At 48.9% G+C, this 22,329-nt stretch overlaps 1 protein-coding gene across 1 annotated transcript in view; it reads right to left on the bottom strand.

The window, feature by feature from the left end:
- LOC110216959 (laminin subunit beta-2-like) overlaps positions 1 to 22,329 on the bottom strand; it is a 37,917-nt gene that overhangs the window by 13,678 nt on the left and 1,910 nt on the right. Inside the window, 27 exon segments of the mRNA XM_078151693.1 lie at positions 66 to 238; positions 432 to 804; positions 1,144 to 1,240; positions 3,808 to 4,028; positions 4,205 to 4,444; positions 8,273 to 8,436; positions 8,580 to 8,811; positions 8,916 to 9,059; positions 9,711 to 9,903; positions 12,621 to 12,741; positions 12,877 to 12,998; positions 13,085 to 13,243; positions 13,429 to 13,578; positions 13,953 to 14,109; positions 14,219 to 14,298; positions 16,439 to 16,533; positions 16,536 to 16,550; positions 17,153 to 17,332; positions 17,489 to 17,677; positions 17,769 to 17,889; positions 18,102 to 18,307; positions 20,031 to 20,094; positions 20,203 to 20,391; positions 20,842 to 20,915; positions 21,021 to 21,135; positions 21,346 to 21,527; positions 21,652 to 21,820. Coding sequence (XP_078007819.1) covers positions 66 to 238; positions 432 to 804; positions 1,144 to 1,240; positions 3,808 to 4,028; positions 4,205 to 4,444; positions 8,273 to 8,436; positions 8,580 to 8,811; positions 8,916 to 9,059; positions 9,711 to 9,903; positions 12,621 to 12,741; positions 12,877 to 12,998; positions 13,085 to 13,243; positions 13,429 to 13,578; positions 13,953 to 14,109; positions 14,219 to 14,298; positions 16,439 to 16,533; positions 16,536 to 16,550; positions 17,153 to 17,332; positions 17,489 to 17,677; positions 17,769 to 17,889; positions 18,102 to 18,307; positions 20,031 to 20,094; positions 20,203 to 20,391; positions 20,842 to 20,915; positions 21,021 to 21,135; positions 21,346 to 21,527; positions 21,652 to 21,820 — 4,225 coding nt within the window.

Raw genomic sequence — 22,329 nt, 5'->3', positions numbered from 1 at the left:
TGTAAGGACCAGCCTCCTTCCCAAGTCCTCCCCAGAAGCATCACCAGCACCCCTTTGGGCCATACCCCCCCCGGCTCCTCCTGGGGCCTCCTTGAGCTGGACCGTCAAGTGTTTGAGATGTTCTACTTCTTGTGCCAGCTGGCCTATGCGGGAGTGCTGAGCTCCAGCCCAGGGACCACTCACACCCACACTCCGCTCCGCCCCTCGAAGTGCTCGGCCCAGCACTGACACCTCCCTCCTATAAAGAAGATGGGGAAACATTCAGGGCTGAAGACTAGCCCTCAACTCCAGCAGACCAACCTTTGACATCCAGAAGCTGACCTCTGACTTAGGAAATGACCTCTAAAGCCTGGTCCCTGATTCCCCAGTTCCTGCCAGACCCTAAGATCCCACCCACCCCTCTCCAGGCCCTTGGGGCTCTTTGGCCTTGCCTGAGTATATCCCGATGTTGCATGAGTTGCTGCAAGGGCCCCACCAGGGGACGGGTGGACACCAGGACTCCCTGGACCTGCCCTATGGCTGCTTCCAGGGCCAGCAGCCGTCCCCCATTGCCCCTATCAGGAGCCACCTCACTCAGGGCATCCCTCCCCTGAGCCAAAGTGGCCAGCCGCTGCTGGAGGGCATCCAGTTGTCCATCCCATTGAGAGAAGCAGGTTGGGCAGGGACGGCAGTGGGGGAAACTGCCCTGGGAGCCCCGGGCACAGGCCTTGCACTGAGGGCCTGAGATGCCATCGAGACACGAGCAGGCCCCTGTCCTAGGGTGGCAACGCAGAGAGACTGAGCCCTGAGGGTCACAGGCACAAGCTGGGGAAAAACAAAGAAGCTGGGATCAGCACAGGGAACTGATTTCTCTGGTCCCCAAATCCATCCAACTCCTCCCCCACACACTTTGCACTTCTTAGGACTGCAGGATGGAAGGCACCTTAGACATCCAGCCAGTCCAATCCCTTCATCTTACAGATGAGGTAAAAAACTCAGAAGGGAAGTGAGTTGTCTAAGGCCATGCAGCTAGGAAATAGAAGGAACAGGATTCAAACCCAGGTCCTTTAATGGCTAAACCCAGACCCTTTCCACCATATCGAGCTGTCTCTACAACGTCCCCCTCACCCTCAGTCCACCTTCTCTAGGTACTCTACTCTTCACCTTTACACTCCTTCTCTGGGGCCCCCCAGTACCCTTCTTGGCACTGAGAGCAGGTACGTCCCCCAAATCCTTCCCGGCATGGGCACTGACCAGTGACCTGTGGGGATATGAGACCAGGACAGGAGTCCCTTCATGGGGGCTCTTGGAAGAACAAAGATACAGGCCATGTACACAGAGGTTCTCAGTCAGTCTTTCTATTGCTTTCTGTAACTCCCTTCTCTTCGACAAGGCTGATCCTTCCCCAGTCCACCCTCCTTCCCCACAAATTAACTCATCTCTACCCACCCAACTCCTCTAGGACCTCAGCCTGTACATCATCCCCCTCAGTCACTCTCATGCACTTTCAATCTTTCCCTACTGGCTCCTTCATCTCTGCCTCAATCCTAAACCAGCCTTTCCTTGATTCAAATCCTGGTTCTGATACAAACCATGTAAATCATTTCCCCTCCTTCGGTCTCACAGCCCTTCTCTGTGAAATCAGAATTAAATGACTGCTAATGCCCTTTCTTGATCTAAACCTTATGAGCCTATGATCACAGCATCCCAGAATTTTAGAGATGAAAAGAACCTTAGCAGGCATCCACACCCCTCAAAGAATTCTCACTATAACATATCATATATATAATTTGATGTTATTCTATTACATGGATTATATTTTATGTATCTATATAAAACACAGAATCTATATATTCATTTACATAGCAATCACTGTGTGCCAAGCATGACACTAAGCACTTTACAATTACTATCACATTTGATCCTTACAACAATCTTGATAGGTGCTATTATCATCCCCATTTTACAGATGAGGAAACTGAGGCAAACAGGGGTTAAGTGACTCATACAGCTAGGACGTGTCTGAGGCTGTCCTCAGATTTGGGTCCTTCCCAACCCCAGGCCTGTCACTCTGTACACTATGACGCCACCTAGTGGCCTCAAAACACAGCATATTGAAGACCTCCAATGACCCCATTGCCCGCTGAGGCAGCCCATTCAACTCTGGGACAATTTTAATTGTAAAGAATTTTTTCCTTTCCAAAAGACTCATGATGAAAAATGCTATCCACACCCAGAGAAAGAACTATGGAGTCTGAATGTATTTCGAAGCATGCTATTTTTTCCCTTTTGTTCTGATTCTTCTTTCACAACATGACTAATATGAAAATATGTTTAACATGATCGTATGTATAGCCTATATCAGATTGCATGCTGTCTTGGGGGGGAGGGAGGGAGGGAGGGAGAGAAGGGGAAAACTTTGGAGCTTAAAATCTTATAAAAGTGAACGCTGCAAACTATCAATTAATTAATTAATTAATTATTTCCCTGACATCCAGTCTAAATTTGTCTCTTTGGAACTTGCCCCCATTGCTGCTGGACCAGTTGCCCTCTGGGACCAAATCAAACCAGTTAAATTCTGTCCTCTCTTGAGCAAGTCTTCAGAGGCTTGCAGACAGAACCCCTCAGCCACTGTGAGTCTGATTCAGACCCAAGGACCCACTCATGCTTGTGCTCTGCCCTAAAGAAGCCCACATGAATGAATGAGTCGCCTGTCCTCCCTTTGTTGAGAAGCTCTGGGTTTGGAGTCGGGGACATGGCTATGTGCTCTGGCCCTTCCACAGACTAGCTGGGTGACTCTGGACCTGTCAGGACACTGCTCTGGGTCTCAATATTCCTTAGTGGTAAAAGGGAGGGACAGTACACTAGATTGTCTCCAAAATCTAACTTTTTAGAAAAAGGGGGATGATACATTTTTTTTTGCACAGATCACTGTAGAGGGCAGTGTAAGTTCCTTGAGGATAGGAAGGATCTGAGACAATCAACTACAACCTCTTTATTTGACAGGGGAGGAAGCTGAAGCCAGTATGGGGGAGTAGCTTGGTTATACACAAGTACTAACTGGCCCTCCCCAGAGCCAGGGTTGGGCCCCAGGTCCTCTGACTCTGGGCCCAGGGCTCACCTCATTGCACCACACTGCCTGAAAGTAATTGTCTTTGGTCCCACAGTTGCTGGCGCCAGAGCCGAGACTTGACCCCATTCCACTAGAGTACCACCAAAACTCTGACAGAGAGACTTCAAGTGGCACTATCTTTTTTACAGATGAAGAAACTAAGGCCTAAGGTCAAGTCAACAAGCTTTTTTTAAGGGCCTACTGTGTGCTGCTCTGCTAACTAAGCGCTGGGTCACAGGATTACTAAGTCCCTACCTGAAACTCAGTCTTCAGACTTTCGGGAGTCCACGTACTACACTGCACTGACAGAGGCCCACAACTGTCCAACACGCACCCAGAATGTCTTGCTGACTGTAATTCTAGGTTATTAGTCCAAACTCTGTGTCCCAGCATTTGAGGCACTCTGTGATCTGGCCCTGACTTATCGAACCTCTGCTCCCCTGCCTCTTCCTCTGTCCCCGCCAGCTCAGGATTCTCACTATCTGTCCCCAGGCATACCTGCTCATCCTTCCCCACACACATATACAGTTGCCCCTACACATGGCTACATGCAGACACATACATATACAGTTGTACACATAAGCATGAACCCACACAATCACATGTACACGCATGCAGGCATTCAAACACATCCACAGACACCAATTATCATCGCTCAGGCAGCCACACATAAATATGCACTCAAGCATATGTGCAAGCCTGAAATACTCCCTTACCGGATGACAGGTTAGCTGCACTGAGTGCTGGGTATGACAAGCACAGGGCTCACAGCCCCGAGGCCCTCGCAGATTCCAGAACTGGGGGGCACAGCGATCACAGAACTGCCCTAGGACATGTGGGCGGCAGGGGCAGTGCCCACTGAGCCTATCACAGAAACAGATGCCACTTTCAGGCAGGCACCGGGCAGGCACTGTGCCTTGTAGGTCACAGCTGCAACCTAATGGGTAAATAGAGATGAGAAATGTCAAGGCTCAAAGGAGGAGCTCAGCCTTGGAAGATGAGGTCAGAGCTGGGGCAGGGACAGACAGTACAAGTGTGCAAGAATGCAGGCAGGGGTGGGAGTGGGGATCCACCATCTCTCTAAGAGTCTCCCTCCCATTCAACCCTACTCACGCCGGCAGCCTCGTGGCCAGAGGGCATTGCCGTAGTAGCCAGGCTGGCAGTGTGAACAGTGTGGCCCATGGGTGTGGTGTAGACAGCGCTGGCAGTGCCCACTGTGGGGGTCACAGGCCATGGGGTCGCTAGGGTCGATGTTGTTGTTGCACTGGCAGGGTCGGCAAGGTGACCTCCCCACTACTCCCTCTGGCCAGGGGCGCCCAAAGTAGCCAGCAGAGCAGCGGTCACAGCGAGGACCTGCAGAGGGTAAGAGAAACCATTCCATTAACTCCTCTACAGGGCCCTAGGCCCAGGGCACAAGGCTGAGCTCTGACACCAGCTGTGTGGCTATGGGCAAATTATTTAACCATCCTGATGCTGAGACAAGTAAGATGGGATGCCAGTCCCTCACAGCAATCCTGGCGGGGAGGGGAAGCGTTCCTTAAATCTTAAAAAGCCCCCAAGAAAAAAGTGACCAAAGGATCCGAGCAAATAAATCTCAAGAAAAGAATTACAATCCATTAATTCTATTAGTCTAGGAATATGGAAGTTGGCTCCAAATAATAAAAAGAAAAATGAATACTCTTAAGGTTCCCACCTTACATCCAGCAAGATGGAAGCAACCCATGCTGGAGGGGCGGTGGGAAGATCGGTATACTGATACACTGTTGGTGGAACTACAAGACGGTCTAATCATGCTGGAAAACAAACTACAGCTATGTGAAAAAAGTGACTGAACCATTCATATCCTCTAACCCAGCAATCCTACTACAAAGCGTATATGCCAGTGAGGAGAGCAACAGAAAGTCTCCCTAAGTACAAAAATATTAACAGCAGCAGCACTTTTATGATAACTAAGAACTAGAAACAAAGTGGGCTGCCACTGAGAAAGGGACAGTCAGACGAACTGCTATATGTGAATATAATGGAATATTCTCTCACCATGGAAATCAACTATGGGGAATTAAGAAACAAGGAAAGACTTATATGAAGCTGATGCTTGGAAAGGTTAGCAGAACCAGGGAAGCAATTAGGACTAAAACAATATAAACGAAAAGAAAAATGAGACAAAACTTGAATACACTGTATAATTAAAGTCCCACAAAACAATGTCACCTCCTTCTGTGGAACAAAGGGGACTGGAGGTTTACAGTGCTGCATGTGCTATCAGAGATGGATATGTGATGGGTGATTTTGTTCAACTGCCTTTTTTGCCTTTGTCACAAGGGATAGCTCATTGTGGGAGGGGGAGAAAAAAGGAGGGTACATCTGGAAATGACTAGGATGTAAAAAATTCATCAATAAAACTTTCAAAAATCTTTTCTGGGGGTAAAGAATTAGAAACTGAGGGGATGCACATGAATTGAGGGGAATGGCTGAATAAGTTGTGGCATGTCATTATGATGGAATATTATTGTACTATAAAATGATGAGCAGGATGCTCTCAGAAAAACCTACAAAGACTTACATGGGTTGATGCAAAGTGAAACATATTGGGTACAAAGTAACAGCAATATTGTAAGATGATCAGCTGTGAATGACTTAGCTACTCTCAGCAATAAGACGATCTAAGACAACTCTGAAGGACTTAGGATGAAAAATGCTATCCATCCTCAGAGAAAGAACTGATGGTGACTAAACATAGGTTGAAGCAACTTTTTTTTGCTTATTTTTTCACTTTATTTTTCTTGAGTTTTTTTGGTCTACGTTTTGTTACACAACATGACTATTATGGGTATATTTTGCATGACTACACACACACACACACACACACACACACACAACACACACACACACACACACACATCTATGTAAACCTATATGGAATTGTTTGCTTTCTCAATGAGGGGGAAAGGGAGAGAATTTGGAACTCAGAATTTTAAAAACAAATTAAAAAAAATAGGCAGCTAGGTGGCGCAGTGAATAGAGAGAGCACTGTCCCTGGAGTAAGGAGGACCTGAGTTCAAATTCGGTCTAAGGCCAAACACTTGACACTTAACTAGCTATGTAACCCCTGGGCAAGTTATTTAACCCCAACTGCCTCACCAAATAAAATAAAACTTAAAAAACTCAATGAGTAAATATTTAAAAAATTGTAAAGTGCTATATAAACATAAGCTACTATTGTTGTTCCATATAACTTATGTGATCGAGTCACTTCCCTTTTTCTGGGCCTCAGTTTACTCATCTGTAAAATAAGGGGCTTGGTTGAGGTGACCTCTCAGGTCTCTTCTTTCAGAGCTCTAAATCGGTAATCTTCAGTGACTTCCTATTTCCAAGCTTCAGTTTCTTCATTTATAAACTGGGAATAATTTTTTTTTGTTTTTAAATTTATTTTTCGTTTTCAACATTCACTTCCACAAGATTTTGTGTTCCAAATTTTCTCCCCATCTCATCTCTCATCCCTCCCCCCATCCCAAGATGGCATGCATTCTGAATACCTCTTCCCCTGATCTGCCCTCCCTTCTATCACCCCTTCCCCTTCTCTTATTCCCTTCCCCTTCTATTTTCCTATAGGACAAGATAGATTTCTATACCCCATTTCCTGTATTTCTTATTTCCCAGTTGTATGTGAAAACAATTTTTTTTAACATCTGTTTTTAAAACTTTTGAGTTCCAAATTTTCTCCCTTCCTCCCTCCCCACCCACCCTCACTGAAAAGGCAAGCAACTCAATACAGGTTATACATATGTAGTCATGCAAAACACTTCCATGGTAGCCATGTTATGAAAAACTAAGTATATTTCCCTTCATCCTATCGCGCCCCCCATTTATTCTATTCTCTCTTTTGATCCTGTCCTTCCTCAGAATTGTTTGCTTCTGATTATCCCCTCTCCCAATCTGCCCTCCCCTGTATCATTGCCCTGCTCTCTTGTCCCCTTCCCCCCCTATTTTCCCATAGAATAAGATAGACTTCCATACCCGATTGAGTGTGTATGTTATTCCCTCCTTAATCCACATCCTGTTAGAATAAGATTCACTCATTCCCTCTCACCTTCCCCCGTTTCCCCTTTTCTTGTCTGTTTCATGTGAGATAATTTACCCCATTCTATCTCTTTCTCCTTCTCCCCTCATAATCCTTTCTCACCCCTTAATTTTATTCCCCAGAAATTACCCCTTCATCTTTAATTCACCCTGTGCCCTCTATCTATCTATCTATATACATACATATAATTTTTTCCCTCCAACTACCCTAATACTGACAAAGGTCTCATGAGTTACAAATATCTTCTTTCCATGCAGTAATGTAAACAGTTCAACCTTAATAAGTCTCTTATGATTTCTCTTTCCTGTTTACCTCTTCATGTTTCACTTGAGTCTTGTATTTGAAAGTCAAATTTTCTATTCAGCTCTGGTCTTTTCACCAAGAGTGCTTGAAAGTCCTCTATTTCACTGAATGACCATTTTTTCCCCCTGAAGGATTATACTCAGTTTTGCTGGGTAGGTGATTCTTGGTTGTAATCCTATCTCCTTTGCCCTCCGGAATATTATATTCCATGCCCTGCAGTCCCTTAATGTAAAAGCTGCTAAATCTTGTGTTATTCTGATTGTGATAAACCGGGAATAATAATAGAACATTTGTGCTCCCTAACTCATAGAGGATCATGGTTAAGGACCTGTCTTTGCAAACATTAAAGTGACAGGAAATTGCTATTATAACCATCAGCGGTCACCATCACCAACAACATTGCCATCAAAACAGTGATGACAAATAACGAAAGAGAAGAAAGTTCACTTCTTGTGCTTCCTCACAGTTTTGTCTTTGTGAAGGTGTTCAGGCTTTGGACGAGGGGCACATGGTCCATGGGAATCAGCACAGCACAGTATGAAAAGCCCAGCTCTGCCATCAGATCTGCCACTTACTAGGTATGTGGCCTGGGGCAAGTCATTTTATTTCTCTAATCCTCAATTTCCCCATCAATAAAATGGAGAGAATTATACTTCTCTTCCAAGGCTGCTGTAGGGAAAGTGCTTTGTAAACCTTAATGTTGCCACAGAAATAGGAGTTAGTATTGTGAGGGGTGGGGGATGCTTAGAAAATTGGACCCTGGTTCTCTAGCCTTAATGCACATTACTACCACTTACCTGCATAACCAGGGGCACAGAGACACAGGATTCGTTCACTCCCACCATCCGCTTGACATGAGGTCCCATGGTAATTACCAGAGCCCAGGAACCCAGGGCAGGGACAAGGCCGGCACTGCTGTCCAGAGCCCAGGACAGGGTCTCCATAATAACCATCCTGGCACCTGTGGGGGTAGTGTGGTGCCAACAACCAGGCTGGGTGCCACCTATCTCCACCACCCCATAATTGACCAACAAGCCCTGAAGGTTTCCTAGGGATAGGAGCCGTATCTCCTTTCTTGGGACTTTAAGAGGAGACTCCACTCACCTTTCACAATGACGCCCAGTGGTGGCATCTCCACAGGCCCGGCACACACCTGTGTGTGGGTGGCACTGCTTTGCATGCCCATTACACTCACAGGGCTGGCACCGAGGAAAGCCCCACTGGCCAGGCAGGCACTGGTCACACCTTCGTCCTGTGATGCCTAGCTGGCATGGGCACTGTCCACTTAAAGGATCACAGGCCAAACTGGTGGACCCCTCAGGGGAACAATGACACTCTAAGGGAAACAGCGCAAGGTTAGGCTGGGGGGGGGGAGGGTCTGTCCCAACCTCATCTCCATGTCCACCCAGTGCTTAGCCCAGTGTCTGTCTCAGTCCTCACCACTGCAGCCTGCTGGGCCAAAGCCATATGTCTGGGGCTCACACTGGTCACAGCGCTGGCCAATGACGTGGGGTCGACATGGGCACTGGCCACCCACACGGGCACACTCGGAGCTCAGAGAGCCCTGTGGGTCACACTCACAGGCTAGAGGTGGGAGAGCAATGTCTGGGTGAGGCAGGCTGAACTCAGCCCCAGATGCCTGACCCCCCTAACACCCTTAGGACTCAGCCCTCATAAAAGACACTTCCATTCATTCCCCCAGCCACCTTTTTATTCCCCTGTGTCCACACATGCCCCCAACCCTCTGATTTCTCTTACCCTATCCCCCTAGGTACATGTCCACTTTCAGAGTTAGATACTCCTCTTATCCTGAACATTCTGGGCAGTACCCAGTCAATTCCTGGGTAACTCCAAGACAGGGAGGTGGCTCAGTGGACAGAGGGCTGGACTTGGAATCAGGAAGACCTGACTTCAAATCCCATTCCAGACACTTCCTAGCTGTGTAATCCTGGGTGAGTCATTTAACCTCCCTCTCTGCCTCACTTTCCTCATCTAAAAATGAGGCTAAAACCAGAACCAAATGAAACAGCACATGTAAAGTGCTTTGTAAAAGATAAACCACAATATAAAGGCTAGCTATTATTATCATCATCACCTCCCCCAGGCATTCCTTAACCACTCTTTCTCACTTCCTTTGTTGACTCCACTGCTACTTCTCCAGTCCCATGAGCCACCCTGGTTCTGATCACCTCTCTACCCAACATTCCCTAGTCTCAGCCACTCAGGGTCACTCACCCAGGCCACCACCATAGAGAAGGGCAGAGATGCTACAGATCAAGCGGGCACAGGACTCTGATGGTGGCCCTAGGGGGGGTGTTCTTGCAGCTTCAAGGCACTGGGCACGACTGAGTTCTCTCAGGCGACTCGATGCCCCAGGGTCCCCCCTTCTTAGGCCTGGAAGTTCTTCTACTCGAGGCAGAAGCACCAGCTGTGGAGAAAGGGGAATCATTAGGGACAGGCAAGTCTGTGGGAAATGGCCCAGATTCTAGTATTCCAGATTCAGGCAGGGGGCCTCTCCAAGAAATGAGAAAAAGACTGGGAGACTTCAGGTGGGTCACAGGAAATCTGAGAATCCCAAGGGACTTTGGAAGGCATTCTAGTCCTCAGCATTCCTATTTCCTTTCTTGACTCATCCACTCCCATGGTTTCTATTCTCCCTTCTATGCAGATGACTCCCACATCTCTAACTTCAGACCTGGACTCCATCTTTCAGCCAAACTGTACTAATCACTCTTCCTCAATTTAATCCTCCCTTCTTGTCTCCATGCATTCACACATTCCGAGAATATCTGCCCTCCTAATTCTGGTTCTTTCTTCTCTGAGTCTCCAGTCTAGGGACTTTAGCCTCAACTGGGGCACTTCATTAATGCCTTCAATTTAATCCAATTGTCTTTGATTACTTTGTCTAGATCTTGCTTTTGTCTGTTTTACACTCTCTTTTGCGTTATATTCATTTGTGCATATGCTGAATCTCCCCAGTACACCATACTTTGCTAGAAGCAAGAAAATCTCTCTTCTTAATCCTTGTATCCTAAGTGCCAAGCAAAAAGCCTTACATGTAGCAGGGGTTTGGTAAGCTAAGAATTAAACTGAATCTCCACCTGCATGTATCCTTGACCATATTTGCTCAAAACCTGATCCTGCTTCCAGCCTCCCTTTTTCAGTTGAGAGCACCACCATTCTCCTCATGACCTAGAATCACTGCTGAATCATCATCCTCCATCATCCCCACACCCAATCAGTTTTTACTAAGTCTTGTCCTCTAGGCACTTTTCACTGGCAGCCCATCTTCTTCATGGCTCAAGGGCTCTCTGTCTCTTCTTTTGCAGAGACTACAGGGGAGCTCAGAAACATGTCATTCCAGTATAGAAACTGACAAGCCAATCTCATCCTGGCTCCCCAGTCCTGCCACTGCTCCGTGGGGAAGAAAGGCTCGATGTAGGATTTAGAACACAGCCCCACTTTCGGCCAGGAAGGCCCAGCTAAAAAGCTCAGCCCTAACTCTCACTGAGTCCTCTCCTCTGGTACACTCTCCCCTTATTCCCCATCCACAGACTCGTTTTTCCTATTCTACATCCACATACAAACCAGGGGCTCCCCAAGATTCTGTCATGCCCACCAGACTGACTCATTCTCATTGTAACTCTCCACTTTGGCCCAATTAGACTACAAGTGAGTTTGTTCTAGGTGTGCACACCTCCCTTCCCCACCTCCAGGGTCTGGTTTCTCCCATCCACTCCTCAGACACCAACAATGAGTATTTCTCAGTGTTCCTTCACCAGGCCTGGGGAATGACTGGCGGCTGCAGGCAGGTACCTGCCTCTGCAGCATAAGAGGTGCACAGAGAGATGTCTGCCTTTTGCCAATCACCCCAGGCCTGAACACTGCCTCAACATCCATGGAAGCCTTCCCCCCTAGTCCAGGCCCTCACTGCCTCTTTGGACAATCATCACAGCCTCCTAAGTGGTCTTCCCACCTCCTATTTATCCATCCTCAGATTCATCCTTTACACAGCCAGCAAGATAAATGCCCTGCAGCATGTCTGCCAACTCACTGATCAAGAATGACCCCCCAGGTTAGTCCAAACTCCACCGCCTGGGACCCAAAGCTCTCACACTGTCTCTCTCTCTCTCTCTCTCTCTCTTCTCTCTCTCTCTCTCTCTCTCTCTCTCTCCCTTGCCCCATTCTAAGCTTATTTCTGCCTCTGTTTTTTTTTTAAGGCGATTGGGGTTAAGTGACTTGCCCAGGGTCACACAGCTAGTAAGCATCAAGTGGTTGGTCTGAGGCTGGATTTGAACTCAGGTCCTCCTGACTTCAAAGCTGGTGCTCTATCCACTGCGCCACCTAGCTGCCCTGCCTCTGTTCTTAATTCTCCACCCAGAATGCTACTCTCTTCTCTCCAAATCCTAGCTGTCCTTTAAGGCCCAAATCAGAGGCAGTATAGGATAATACAAAGTGTATGACAGCTAAATGGCTCAGTGGATAGAGCACTGGGCCACAGGTCAAGAAGACCTGAGTTCAAATCCAGCCTCAGACACTCACTAGCTGTGTGACTTTGGGCAAGTCACCTAACTTCATTTGCCTTAATCTTCTGGAGGAGGAAATGACAAACCACTCCACTATCTTTGCCAAGAAAACCCCATGGACGGTACTGACGTGCTATGGTCCACGGGGTTACAAAGAGTTGGGCACAACTGAACAACAAACAACAACAGTGAGAGTCAGAGGACCTGGATGAAATCCCACCTCTGCCACTAAACACCTGTGTCACTTTGGCCAAGCAACCCCACCTCATTGGGACTCAGTTTCCTAATAAGTAAAATGAGAAAGTTGGTCCAGATGACATTGGGGGTCCCTTCCAGCCCTAGGTCTGTAAGCCAGTGCCTAAGATAGGTCCTTGCTTTGTACCGCTGCTCACCCAGGCCTTCCCTCCCACAGGCCCCTTCGTTGGGTCTCCCATCTGTCCCCAGACTTTCCCAAAACAATGAGCTCCCTGGGGGCAGGGCCCAGGCTTCCTCTTTCTCAGGCTCCCTAACTGTGCTGAGCCCAACACTGGGAACAGGGAGGTGCAGGTAAGCCTTGGGGAGTAAAGAGATGTGCTGGGCACCCTAACGTGTTAGGAGGCAGGGAGCCCAAAAGCCTCACGGAGTCTAGCAAGATGCTTCCCCTGGGTAGGCTCCGTGTACTTGTCACTCGCTGCAGTCTCAAGGTCACCATGTATCTGGTTCCAGGTTCAAAGCAGAAGGGTCTAGACAGAACCACAGCTCTGGAGGAAAAGAGGGTGTTAATGCGAGATTGGTGCCTGTGTTCACCTACCCCCTTCAGTTATTTGACACCTGGTATCTTCCACATTTGCACCCTCCCCCCAATTTTCCAGATTCCACTTTGACTGAATTCATACCTGCGCCTGGAAGGTAGGGCCACCTGATAGAGCTGCTCTGAGGGCAACACATTGGCACAACGGGTGCTGCTGGGCAGGGAGCTGGCACGGACACTGACAAGGGCCTCCCAGTCCTCGGGGGCCTGGGAGTGTTAAAGGGTCAAGGGTAAAAGAGGTTCCTCCCCCACCTTCCCAGCTCCTCCATAATCCCATAATCTCAGGGCCTGACCTGAGCTTTATAACGCAGCACAATGTCATATTCCATGGCTCGTGGCACTGGAGGGGCCTGGAACATGAGGCCAGCCCTGTCCTCCACCCTGGCAAACCCAGGGCCTGTCCAGGAGTAGGTCTGAGGGCCCTGGCCCCCAGGCCGCGGCTCCACAGCAGCCTAGGAATGAGACAGAAATAATACTGTGAGGTCTCAAGGGGAGAATCTGGTCCTGCTTCTTCTTGGGAGCTCCCTGAAGGCAGAGTCCAAGTCTGTTCTTTTCCTACTGCCCTGGAAAGCGTCCTCCACACTCACCATCCCCCCAACCTCCTTTCATCCCCAGGGCTTTCCCATTGACCCTTCACCTCTGATGGATGATGGCTGTGGCGTCCATGGCGAGTAACCTGCACAGGGCAGGGCGTGCTACGCTGGCGCCAGAGCCGGGGTCTGAGCCTCTTCGGCACAGGTCCTGTTGTTGGCAGGCAGTTGCGGGGGACATCAGATAGAGGGGCTCCCTGAAGGACAGCAGAGCTGAAGGGCCATGTTTCCTCCTACCTGGATACTCACTGCCAGAGTCACCTCTATCTCCTTTGGTTAACTACTACTCCAAAATACCAATCCCACCTCAATTCTCTCTTGCCTTTGGCTCAGAGACTCAGAAAATCTCTAAAGCTAGTGGGGCCTCCCAAAGGCATGTGATACAACTTGTCCATCCTGACAAGTGGTCATCCAGCCTTCATTTGAAGACTTTCTGTGGTGAGAAGCTCACAGTCTTCCAAAGCAACCTATTCTATTTAAGTTCCTCTTCCAGAAAGCCCTCCCTGACTGCTCCAGTCTTCTGCCATCTCTCCCTCCTCTGAGTGCCAACATTTGGAGCTCACATACTCACAGGTAGCCGGGGGTCAGAGGGCTTGAGTCTCTGCCCAAGCTCCACCTCAGCTACAGCCTGGTCCAGGGCTGCACAGAAATAACCAGACTGGAGCTCAAGGCAGTCTCGGCCTTGTAGGTGGGGGCGACAAGGACAAAGCCCCTCCCCTGACGAGCACCTGGTGACACAGGTAGTATGGGGGATAAGGTTAATCCTCCATTTCTGGCCCTGGCACTGCCTGGAATCCCCCCTTCCTCCAGCTTTCAGGCTCTTGACCAAGCTCCCACCTGTTGCTGTAGGCGCCACCAAAATCACAATCACAAGGCCGGCAGCCAGTGAAGTCACTGCTCAGGCCCCAGAATTCCGGCTGCAGGGAGAGAAGAGGAAGGAGAAGAATCATAAATTACATGACTCATATTCCTGAAGGAGTTTAAAGCTTACAAAGGACTTTCCTCACGACATTCCCTCCAGGTAGATGATATGGCTATCATTATCCCCATTTTACAGACAAGGCCACTGGGGCTCAGGCAAGGTAGATGAATTGCACAGGGGCACACAACTGATGGCAGACCTAGCTCTCATGTTTCTAAACCCCAAGATCTGACACCCCGTAAGCCATGCTGCCTTCTGTCTGGGAGCCATGGAGCAAGGTCTGCAATCTCAACTAGATGGCCAGGGAGAGCAGTTACAGTACCAAGGAGTGACAGAGGTTGATACTTTTGAAAAATTTTGTGAAGTTTTCTGTCTAAATTTGTTGATTTAAAAAAAAAAAGTCTGTCTCCATTCCGAGCTGTAACTAGGGTAAGGCATCCAGAGCTTTTCCCATGGCGCTGACATGGCAGGGAGCATATTTTTACTCTGTGGCAGTCAAGAGATCACCATCCCCACCACCACCACCTGCATGCCACTGCTGTGGTACTCCTTAACGTCCCCACGGGAGCACCAGTCTGCTTACAAGTTTCTCCAGAAATCTAGTCTCTCTGGAAGAGGCTGTAAAACACAATGGGACTGAAGGGCTATGGGAACTAGTGTGGGCAAATTTTAAACACGATCTCAAGCTGACAGCCACAAAGCTGTGTTGTGAGAAATGCTACTGGTTCTTTGGGAGAATAAGGGCTGATGATCAGGTAGAATCCCCTATGGGCACTGGTCATGCCAGGCTGAAGAAAGAGGACCCCAAGGCATCAGGAGAAGCACAGAGGCCTTCCTGAGAAATAAACTAGGTCCTTTAATCAGTCCTCCAATTAGTCAGTCTCTGTCTGCAACTGAGACAGAAAGAATCAGAGGGACTTGGCTCCTGAAGGCCCAGGAGTGATCTCCTAGGACCGGCCAATGTCAACTGATCCCTCAATGAGAGAAGCCTTAGAAATGACCTTGAACAATCCCCTGGTTTACCCATGGAGAATTAAAGTTCCAGGTCCTTTCTCAATCAGGTATGTAAGTCCTGGAATAAGACTCCACAGTTAGTATTCAGAGTGATTTTAAGAAGTAGGGGATGTGGGTTCAAATCTTAGATCTCCTCATGTGACCTTGGCCAAGTTATGCGATTTCTCTGAGCTTCAGTTTCCTCATCTCTAAAATGAGGTGGGGTATGACTCAGAGATCTCTAAATCCCTTCTGGCTCAGTGAGAGTTTTAGGATCTCCTAATCAGGCCTAAATTAATCCAGTAAGAGCTGATCAGCAACGGTGGTACTGACTGGTACCTTATGTTTCATTTCCTTGAAATACTTGCTCTATCGTCCTTCAACTTAGTGTAGGGTGATATTTAAATTCAATCTTCCAATAAAAGAATTACACTGAAAGTATTTTTAAAATAATAATTGGAAAAATAAACTAATCTAGAAGCAGTGTGGCTTAGTAGAAAAAGCACTAGACTTTGGAAGCAGAAGATGTGGTTTGTAATCCTGTTTCTCCCACAAACTAGCCATGTGATTTTGGGCAGTCTCCTTTCTGAGAGTGCTTCCTATTCTGTACAATAATAATTCATGTGAAGGCATCCTGCTGCCATTTAGGCAGGCAACGGGTCTTGGGGAGAAAATAAAAGCTTATTTAGAACCTTAAAAACCATAGACCTAAAAGGACCCTCAGAGCACAGAACAAAGTATTTCAGATCTGGAAGGGATCTAAGAATGGAATATATCACTTATCAGTGCTGGAAGGAGCCTGAGAACACAAAACACAGAATGTCAGAGGGTCCATGGGGATTGCTGGGTACAACCTTCTCCTTTTTATAGATAGGAAAACTGAGACCTAGAGGTAGACCAATTTAAAGTCACACAGCAGAATAGCTTCATCTGTGTTGAATTTGCTAGAATAAACTGAAGTTATTACAAAAGTAAGTGGAACAAGGACCAAAGATGTTGAGTGAGGGCAGAGACTCAAGGGTTTGAGGGTCTTGGGGACAAGGATTAGGGATCAGAGTTCAGTGGTGAAGGTCAAAGTCGGGGTTCTAGGTTGGAGACTAGGTTTCAGTATCCAGAGTCAGGCTGGAAGAAGAAGAGCTCACCAGGCATTGGTCACAGTTCTGGCCAGTAACAAAACGTTTGCAATAGCAGTCACCATTGATGGAGTCACAGGGGGTGTCACCTCGGACTGTACCCGAGGATCACACCTGCAGGCTAGGGGAGCAAAGACAGTGTCAAAAGGTGATAGAAAGGATGGCCTGGCGAGAAGCTGAGGAGGGAAGGGGTAGACACAGTCACAGAGGCTGATCTTCAGGCTCAGAGAACTGGGCTCAAATCATAGTGCCCTGGGCTAAGAGTTAGAGTCCTGAGCTGGGGGGTCAAAGAGCTCTCAGGGCTAAGGGGTCATTTACACAGACAGCCTCTGAGTGGTATCCAGCTAGTCACAGTGACTAGGTATACAAGTTTGGGGGCTCTAGGAGTCAGGGATTATGGGGTCCTGGGCTCAAGAGTGGTGAAACCCTGGATTTGGGGGCCACTTCACAGAATCCCTTGGGTCCAACTGGACTCAGGCCATAGAGACTGAGTGTCTTTTATTAGTAGTTCTTGGGGTCATGGGGTCCTGAGTTGTGTCAAGAGGCTCAAGAAATATAGACTCATGAGCCTGGGGCTTCCTAAATTCTGGGTCACATTCTGGAACTCTCAGGTTAAGGGGTCACAAGATAGGTTAGGCTATATGAGGTTCAGGCTCTAGCAATCAGGTATCCTGAGTTGAGGGGCTTGGAATCCAAGGTCATGGATTCTCTGGGGTCACTCACACAAACAACCTTCAGGTAATGCTGGGCTCAGACCATAGTAACCAGGACGACAGGTATCACAGCGTGGGCCCCACACGTGGGCTTTGCAGCGACACTGTCCAGAGAGGAGCCCCTGGACCTCATCTGTGTGTGTGTCACAGAGACCCCCATCCAGGGTGCCTGAAGGGTCACAGTCACAAGCTGGGGACACAAGAACAGAGTTGGGAGAAGGGGTCAAATACCAGGTTCAGAAATTATGGGCAAAGTCAGAGATTAGGATTGGGATGGGGTGGCAAATACCAGGGTCCACGGGTTAGGTTCATAGCTGGGGCCAGGGCTCATCATCAAAGGACTTACGTTTACAGGTATATGGGGAGCGGGGGTCTTCACGGGGGTCCCTGTAGTAGAAGGGTCGGCAGATCTCACAGTGCCTCCCTGCTGTGTGGTGCTGACATGCATCACACACACCTCCACTCACATTGCCTGAGGCCACAAAAACAGCTATGTCAAAGTGGCAACTCCTGGCATGCTGATGGCATTCACACTCTAGGGGAAAAGAAAGGGAAATAGGTGAGTCAGAGATACCCAGGGGATAGCAAGGGCATACAGATTATGGAAGGTGACAAGCAGCACCCACCCTGGCAGGCGTGAGGATTCCCAGGCTCAGCTGGGTGCCAGGGTTGGTCATGGTGCAGGTCCTGGCAGTGCTCACAGTGGGGTCCAGCTGTCTGGTGCTGACACACACAAAGCCCGTGGACCTGAAAATGTTGTAAAGCTGGTAAGACTTTGGGAACACTGCCTCAAAGAGACTGTAAGGATTCTGAACCCCATGAAGACCCTGGGCATCCAACCCCCAGAGAGAATCCAGAGACTCAGTCCTCAGAAAGCAGCACCCTTCTGCCCCCCACACCCTAAGGAGATACCCCTCCTTTACCTCTGACCCTCCGTGCCCTCAGAGACTTCCACTCACCATGCCATCCACACTAGGTGGGGCACCAGGAGCAGGTGCACACTCAGAGGCATGTCCATGGCAAAGGCAACTTCCTCGGACCACAAGCTCGTACAAGGCATAGTAGTAGTAAGGCCCATGGTGGTGGCCCCAGCCCCCCAGGGGCCCATCTCCCAATGTGTGGAGTTTAGAGAAATTCACTCTCAGGTTGGTAACTCGAAGAAGTTCTGGGGAGAGTGGGGTAGTGATGATGGATGGGATGCAGACATCAGCCTGGACACCCCTTCTTAGTCTCCCTCTGTCTCCCCACTCCATCTTTCTCTCCAACCTATTCTTCACACATGTGCCAAAATAATGCAGAGATGTGACTAGGTTATTCCCTTGCTCAGAAACCTTCAATGACTCCCCAGTGCCTACAGGATATTTGAGACCATTCATAATCTAAGTACAACCTCCATGACTCAGAGTGCCTTAAGGTTCAGAGATCATTCTAACACTGAAAAAATATTAGCATTCTTGTTTTATAGCTGGAGAGGCAGCACAGTGTAGTCAACAGAGAAGTGGCCCGAAGCCAAGAGAGCTAAGTTCCAGTCCTGTCTCTGACATCCTGGTTCATACAGCCTGGGCAGATCACTCAACCCCTCAGCGTTCTGGGCGAGTCTCTGAGGCCCTGACGTTGCAGGGAAGGTACCAACTTGCATTGGTTAGGAGCGTGTCTTCAGCTGGGAGTACAGAAGGAGAAAGTGGAAGTTCAGAGAGGGCAAATGATTTGTCTTCGGCCACAGGTCTAATGAGTGGCAGTGCTAGGACTTAGCCCATGTCATGTGACTGGAGACCACAGGCTCTCCTAGCCTCTGCTCCAACAAAGCCCTGCTCCTCACTGGAACACATTAGGCGCAGTCTGGCCTCCCCTCCTTTGTTCTCCCAGCCCATAATGCTTATCCCCGACTCCTCCTGCGCAGGCCTCACCAAATCACACTGACTGATCATTCCAGACATAGCTTAATCCCTTTGCTAAATGGTCCAGGACATCTGAGGTGGCACCACAATGAATAGAGTGCCAGGCTGGAGTCAGGAAGACTCATCTTCCTGAGTTCAAATCTAGACCCTGGGCAAGGCACTTCACCCTATTTGTCTGTTTCCTCATCTGTAATATGAGCTGGAGAAGGACATGGCAAACCACTCCAGTATCTCTGCCAAGAAAACCCCAAATGCGGTCATAAGGACTCAGACATAACTGAAAAATGACTGAACAACAAATAGCCCAGCCCTGTTACCTCTTACTATGCCCAGAGTTGTGTGTTATCTTTCCCTAAGGGATTATGGTATATTGGCAATGATACTAGACCTGGGTTGGATTCCCACCTTTGCCACTGATTATCTCTGGGCTAATTCCCTTTCCCTCTCTATGCCTCAGTTTCTTCCTTTATGGGGTCTGAAGCAGATGGTCTCAGAAGCAGAACTGCTTGCAGTTCTACATGCCTAATCTTTCTACAAAGATGCCACCATGTAACTTTATTTAGAAAGTGTTAATAGTTTTCTTAGAAACAATTGTTTAAAATGTTCAGGGAAGGAAAAGTTGAGGCCCCTTTAAGAAATATGCTCTGTTTGCTCTACCATTTCATTAAATGCCTTTGCTTTACAGAAGAAAAAAGAAAAACTATACACTGTGTCAAAAACATTGTAAAATGCTAAAGCCTAGAGGGAAGCATTGATTGAAGTAGAGCAGCCAGGGAATGATTTGGTTGTCAAGGAAACCTCTTTCTGACTAGAAGACCTTGTCTGGCCGCATGCTTCTCTCAGAGGGGGTCACAGAACTATGGGGGGGTGCCCACTGCGGCTCTCAGCTTCTGGGGGGGAATATCCCAGTGTATGAGGGGGAGATGGGGGAAGTCTCAGGGTGAGAGGTTTCTGTGATCCATGGGCCTGGGCATCTGAAAGGCCACTTACCTTGGATCTCTGGACTATAGGGATTCTCCACAGGGATGGCTGGGTCCAGAACTTTGAAAATTACCTGAGATGGGGGAAGGAAACAGGACCTGAAATTCTGACCACTGAACTCCACCTCTTGATGACCCCCACACCCCCGCTCCTCAGCCTTCTTCTTTACCAAGGGACTGACCTCACCCTGGCTTGATGGTTCAATGTTCGAGTAACGCTGATCACAAACGAGGTCGCTGACTTTGCGACCAGGTGTAAGGGGAACCCCAGGGAAGAGGCCAGAGCAGTTGTGAGCAAAGTATCGGTAAACTCGCCAGGATCGACCCCCATCTGCTGAACGCTCAATGAGTAGACCAGCTGGGCGAAAAGTCTAGGGAAAGGTGTGTCAGGGTGCGATGAATCAGTATGGTCAGAGGTCACTAGGGGGTGAGAGGTTAGGAAGTAACTGGACTTAGAAGCATAAGGCCAAGAATCACCACAGTGAGGTCACTTGGAATAGGGTCGTGTTAGTAATAACAGACAACAGTTACATAGCTCTATGTGCCAGGTCCTTGCTTTACAATTATCTCATTTGATCCTCACAACATCCCAGGGAGGTAGGTGCTACTGCTATCCCTATTTTATACAAGAGGAAACTGAGGCAGACAGAGGTTAAGTGACTTGCCCAGGGTCACAAAGCTAGTAAGCATCTGAAGCAGGATTTGAACTCAAGTTTTTCTGACTGCAGACCCATCACCACTGCCCCACCTAGGGGTCAAGGATCACATGAAAAAAAAATGCAGCGGCATCTGAAACTGAAGGAGAGGTAAGTGTTCAGTACCTTGAAGGTCATGATAAGATGGGTGAAGTAGAATTCACCCTCCAAGTCCAGCTGGATACTGACATTCTCCACACCTTGAACCAATAAGGACCAAGTCAGAGCAACCCTGACGCCCACCAGGTGACTCCATCCCATTGGCTCACAAGTCTTCCCCGCCCCCCACTCCTCTTCCCCCTCACCACTCTCAGCCTGCCACCATGTTCTTTGCCCATCGGGTCCGCTCAGGGAGATCACATTCTTGATCCTATGGCCTCCCTGGCCCCTTGAGTCACAAAAGAAGCATTTCTCAGAGTCCTAGGCAAAGGAAGGCAGGGGTCAGGGTCTCCAAACAGCCTGTCCTCAGAAAAGTCCCTATGCTCACTTCCCCTCCCGAGGATCTCCTGCAGAAGCTTCTGACCCCACCATCCTCAAAGGTCCCTTAGCAGACTTTGGCCCTCCTTCCTCTGGGAGTCCTGCCTCATTCTCAAAGGCTGCTAGTGCAGAATGCTCTGGCCCAATACGCACCTGTAAGTGGCTGACAATGCAGTAGGGCTCAGGCCCCTTCAAACCACAGGTGGACGAGGCGTGGAGACTCTGGCTCCTGCCCACAACCAGATTGCCAGTGGGAGGGTAACAGCTCCCTCCAGAGCAGCCAGGTCGGGGCAGAAGGTCAGGTACTTCATGGGCACAGGCATGGGGTATCTGTACTGAGGATCAGAGGAGAGGCAGGACCCTGAAGAGAAACTTCCAACCCTTCTTTTCAATGACGACCCCCACCAGGGAACCTTCAGCCCCCCATTTCCTCCCTTCCTCCCTGGCCACCCTCTTTACTTAGCAGCAGCAGCACGATGAAACAGTATCCCACTTGGCTTGTGGCTGAGAAATGGGGAGCAGGGGTTATCCAGTACAGATGGCTCAGGCTACCCACTCCCCTGCTGGGCCTGGTGGGGAGAGAGGAGTTAACGAGAGACTTGCCTAGGAGATGGGTGCTGAGAAAAGACTATTACCACCAGGCAGTTCCCTTTCCAGTCCAACCTTTCCCCACCCAGACCACCCCCTCAACTCACATCTTGGATCCTATTATGGAGTGGGGTAAACAGAGAGCATGGGAGTGGGGTGGGGGGGAAAACAAGACTTGCCCCTGCACCAGACCACCCCCCTCCCCAATCCAAGCTGTTCCCTTTGCAGTTCAGACTCTACACCTGTGCAGTCCTGCACAATTGGAGACAGGCAGAGTCCTGAGGGGGTGGGGAAAGAAGATGACTTCACCCCATCTGTCCCTGGAATTGAGATGGAGGGCAAGAGGAAAGACTTCTCCCCTCCCTGTGCTAGCCTCCTCACCCCCAGTCTAGTCCACTCTCCTCCCACACCCCCTCACCGTACTCACATCTTTGAGCCCAGCACTGTCAGATCCTGGAGGTGTATGTTTGTGTGTATGAAGAGGCTGGGGCTGCAGATACCAGTGTTGGCCAAGGCAGGTGCTGGAGGTTTCTCACAGACTGCCACTCC

Source organism: Phascolarctos cinereus, unplaced genomic scaffold (genome assembly GCF_003287225.1).
Source record: "Phascolarctos cinereus isolate Bilbo 61053 unplaced genomic scaffold, phaCin_HiC Scaffold_4;HRSCAF=312, whole genome shotgun sequence".
In the NCBI taxonomy this organism is placed as follows: Eukaryota; Metazoa; Chordata; class Mammalia; order Diprotodontia; family Phascolarctidae; genus Phascolarctos; species Phascolarctos cinereus.
Note: the sequence above shows the minus strand (reverse complement) of the source record. Positions and strands in the feature narration are given on the sequence as shown.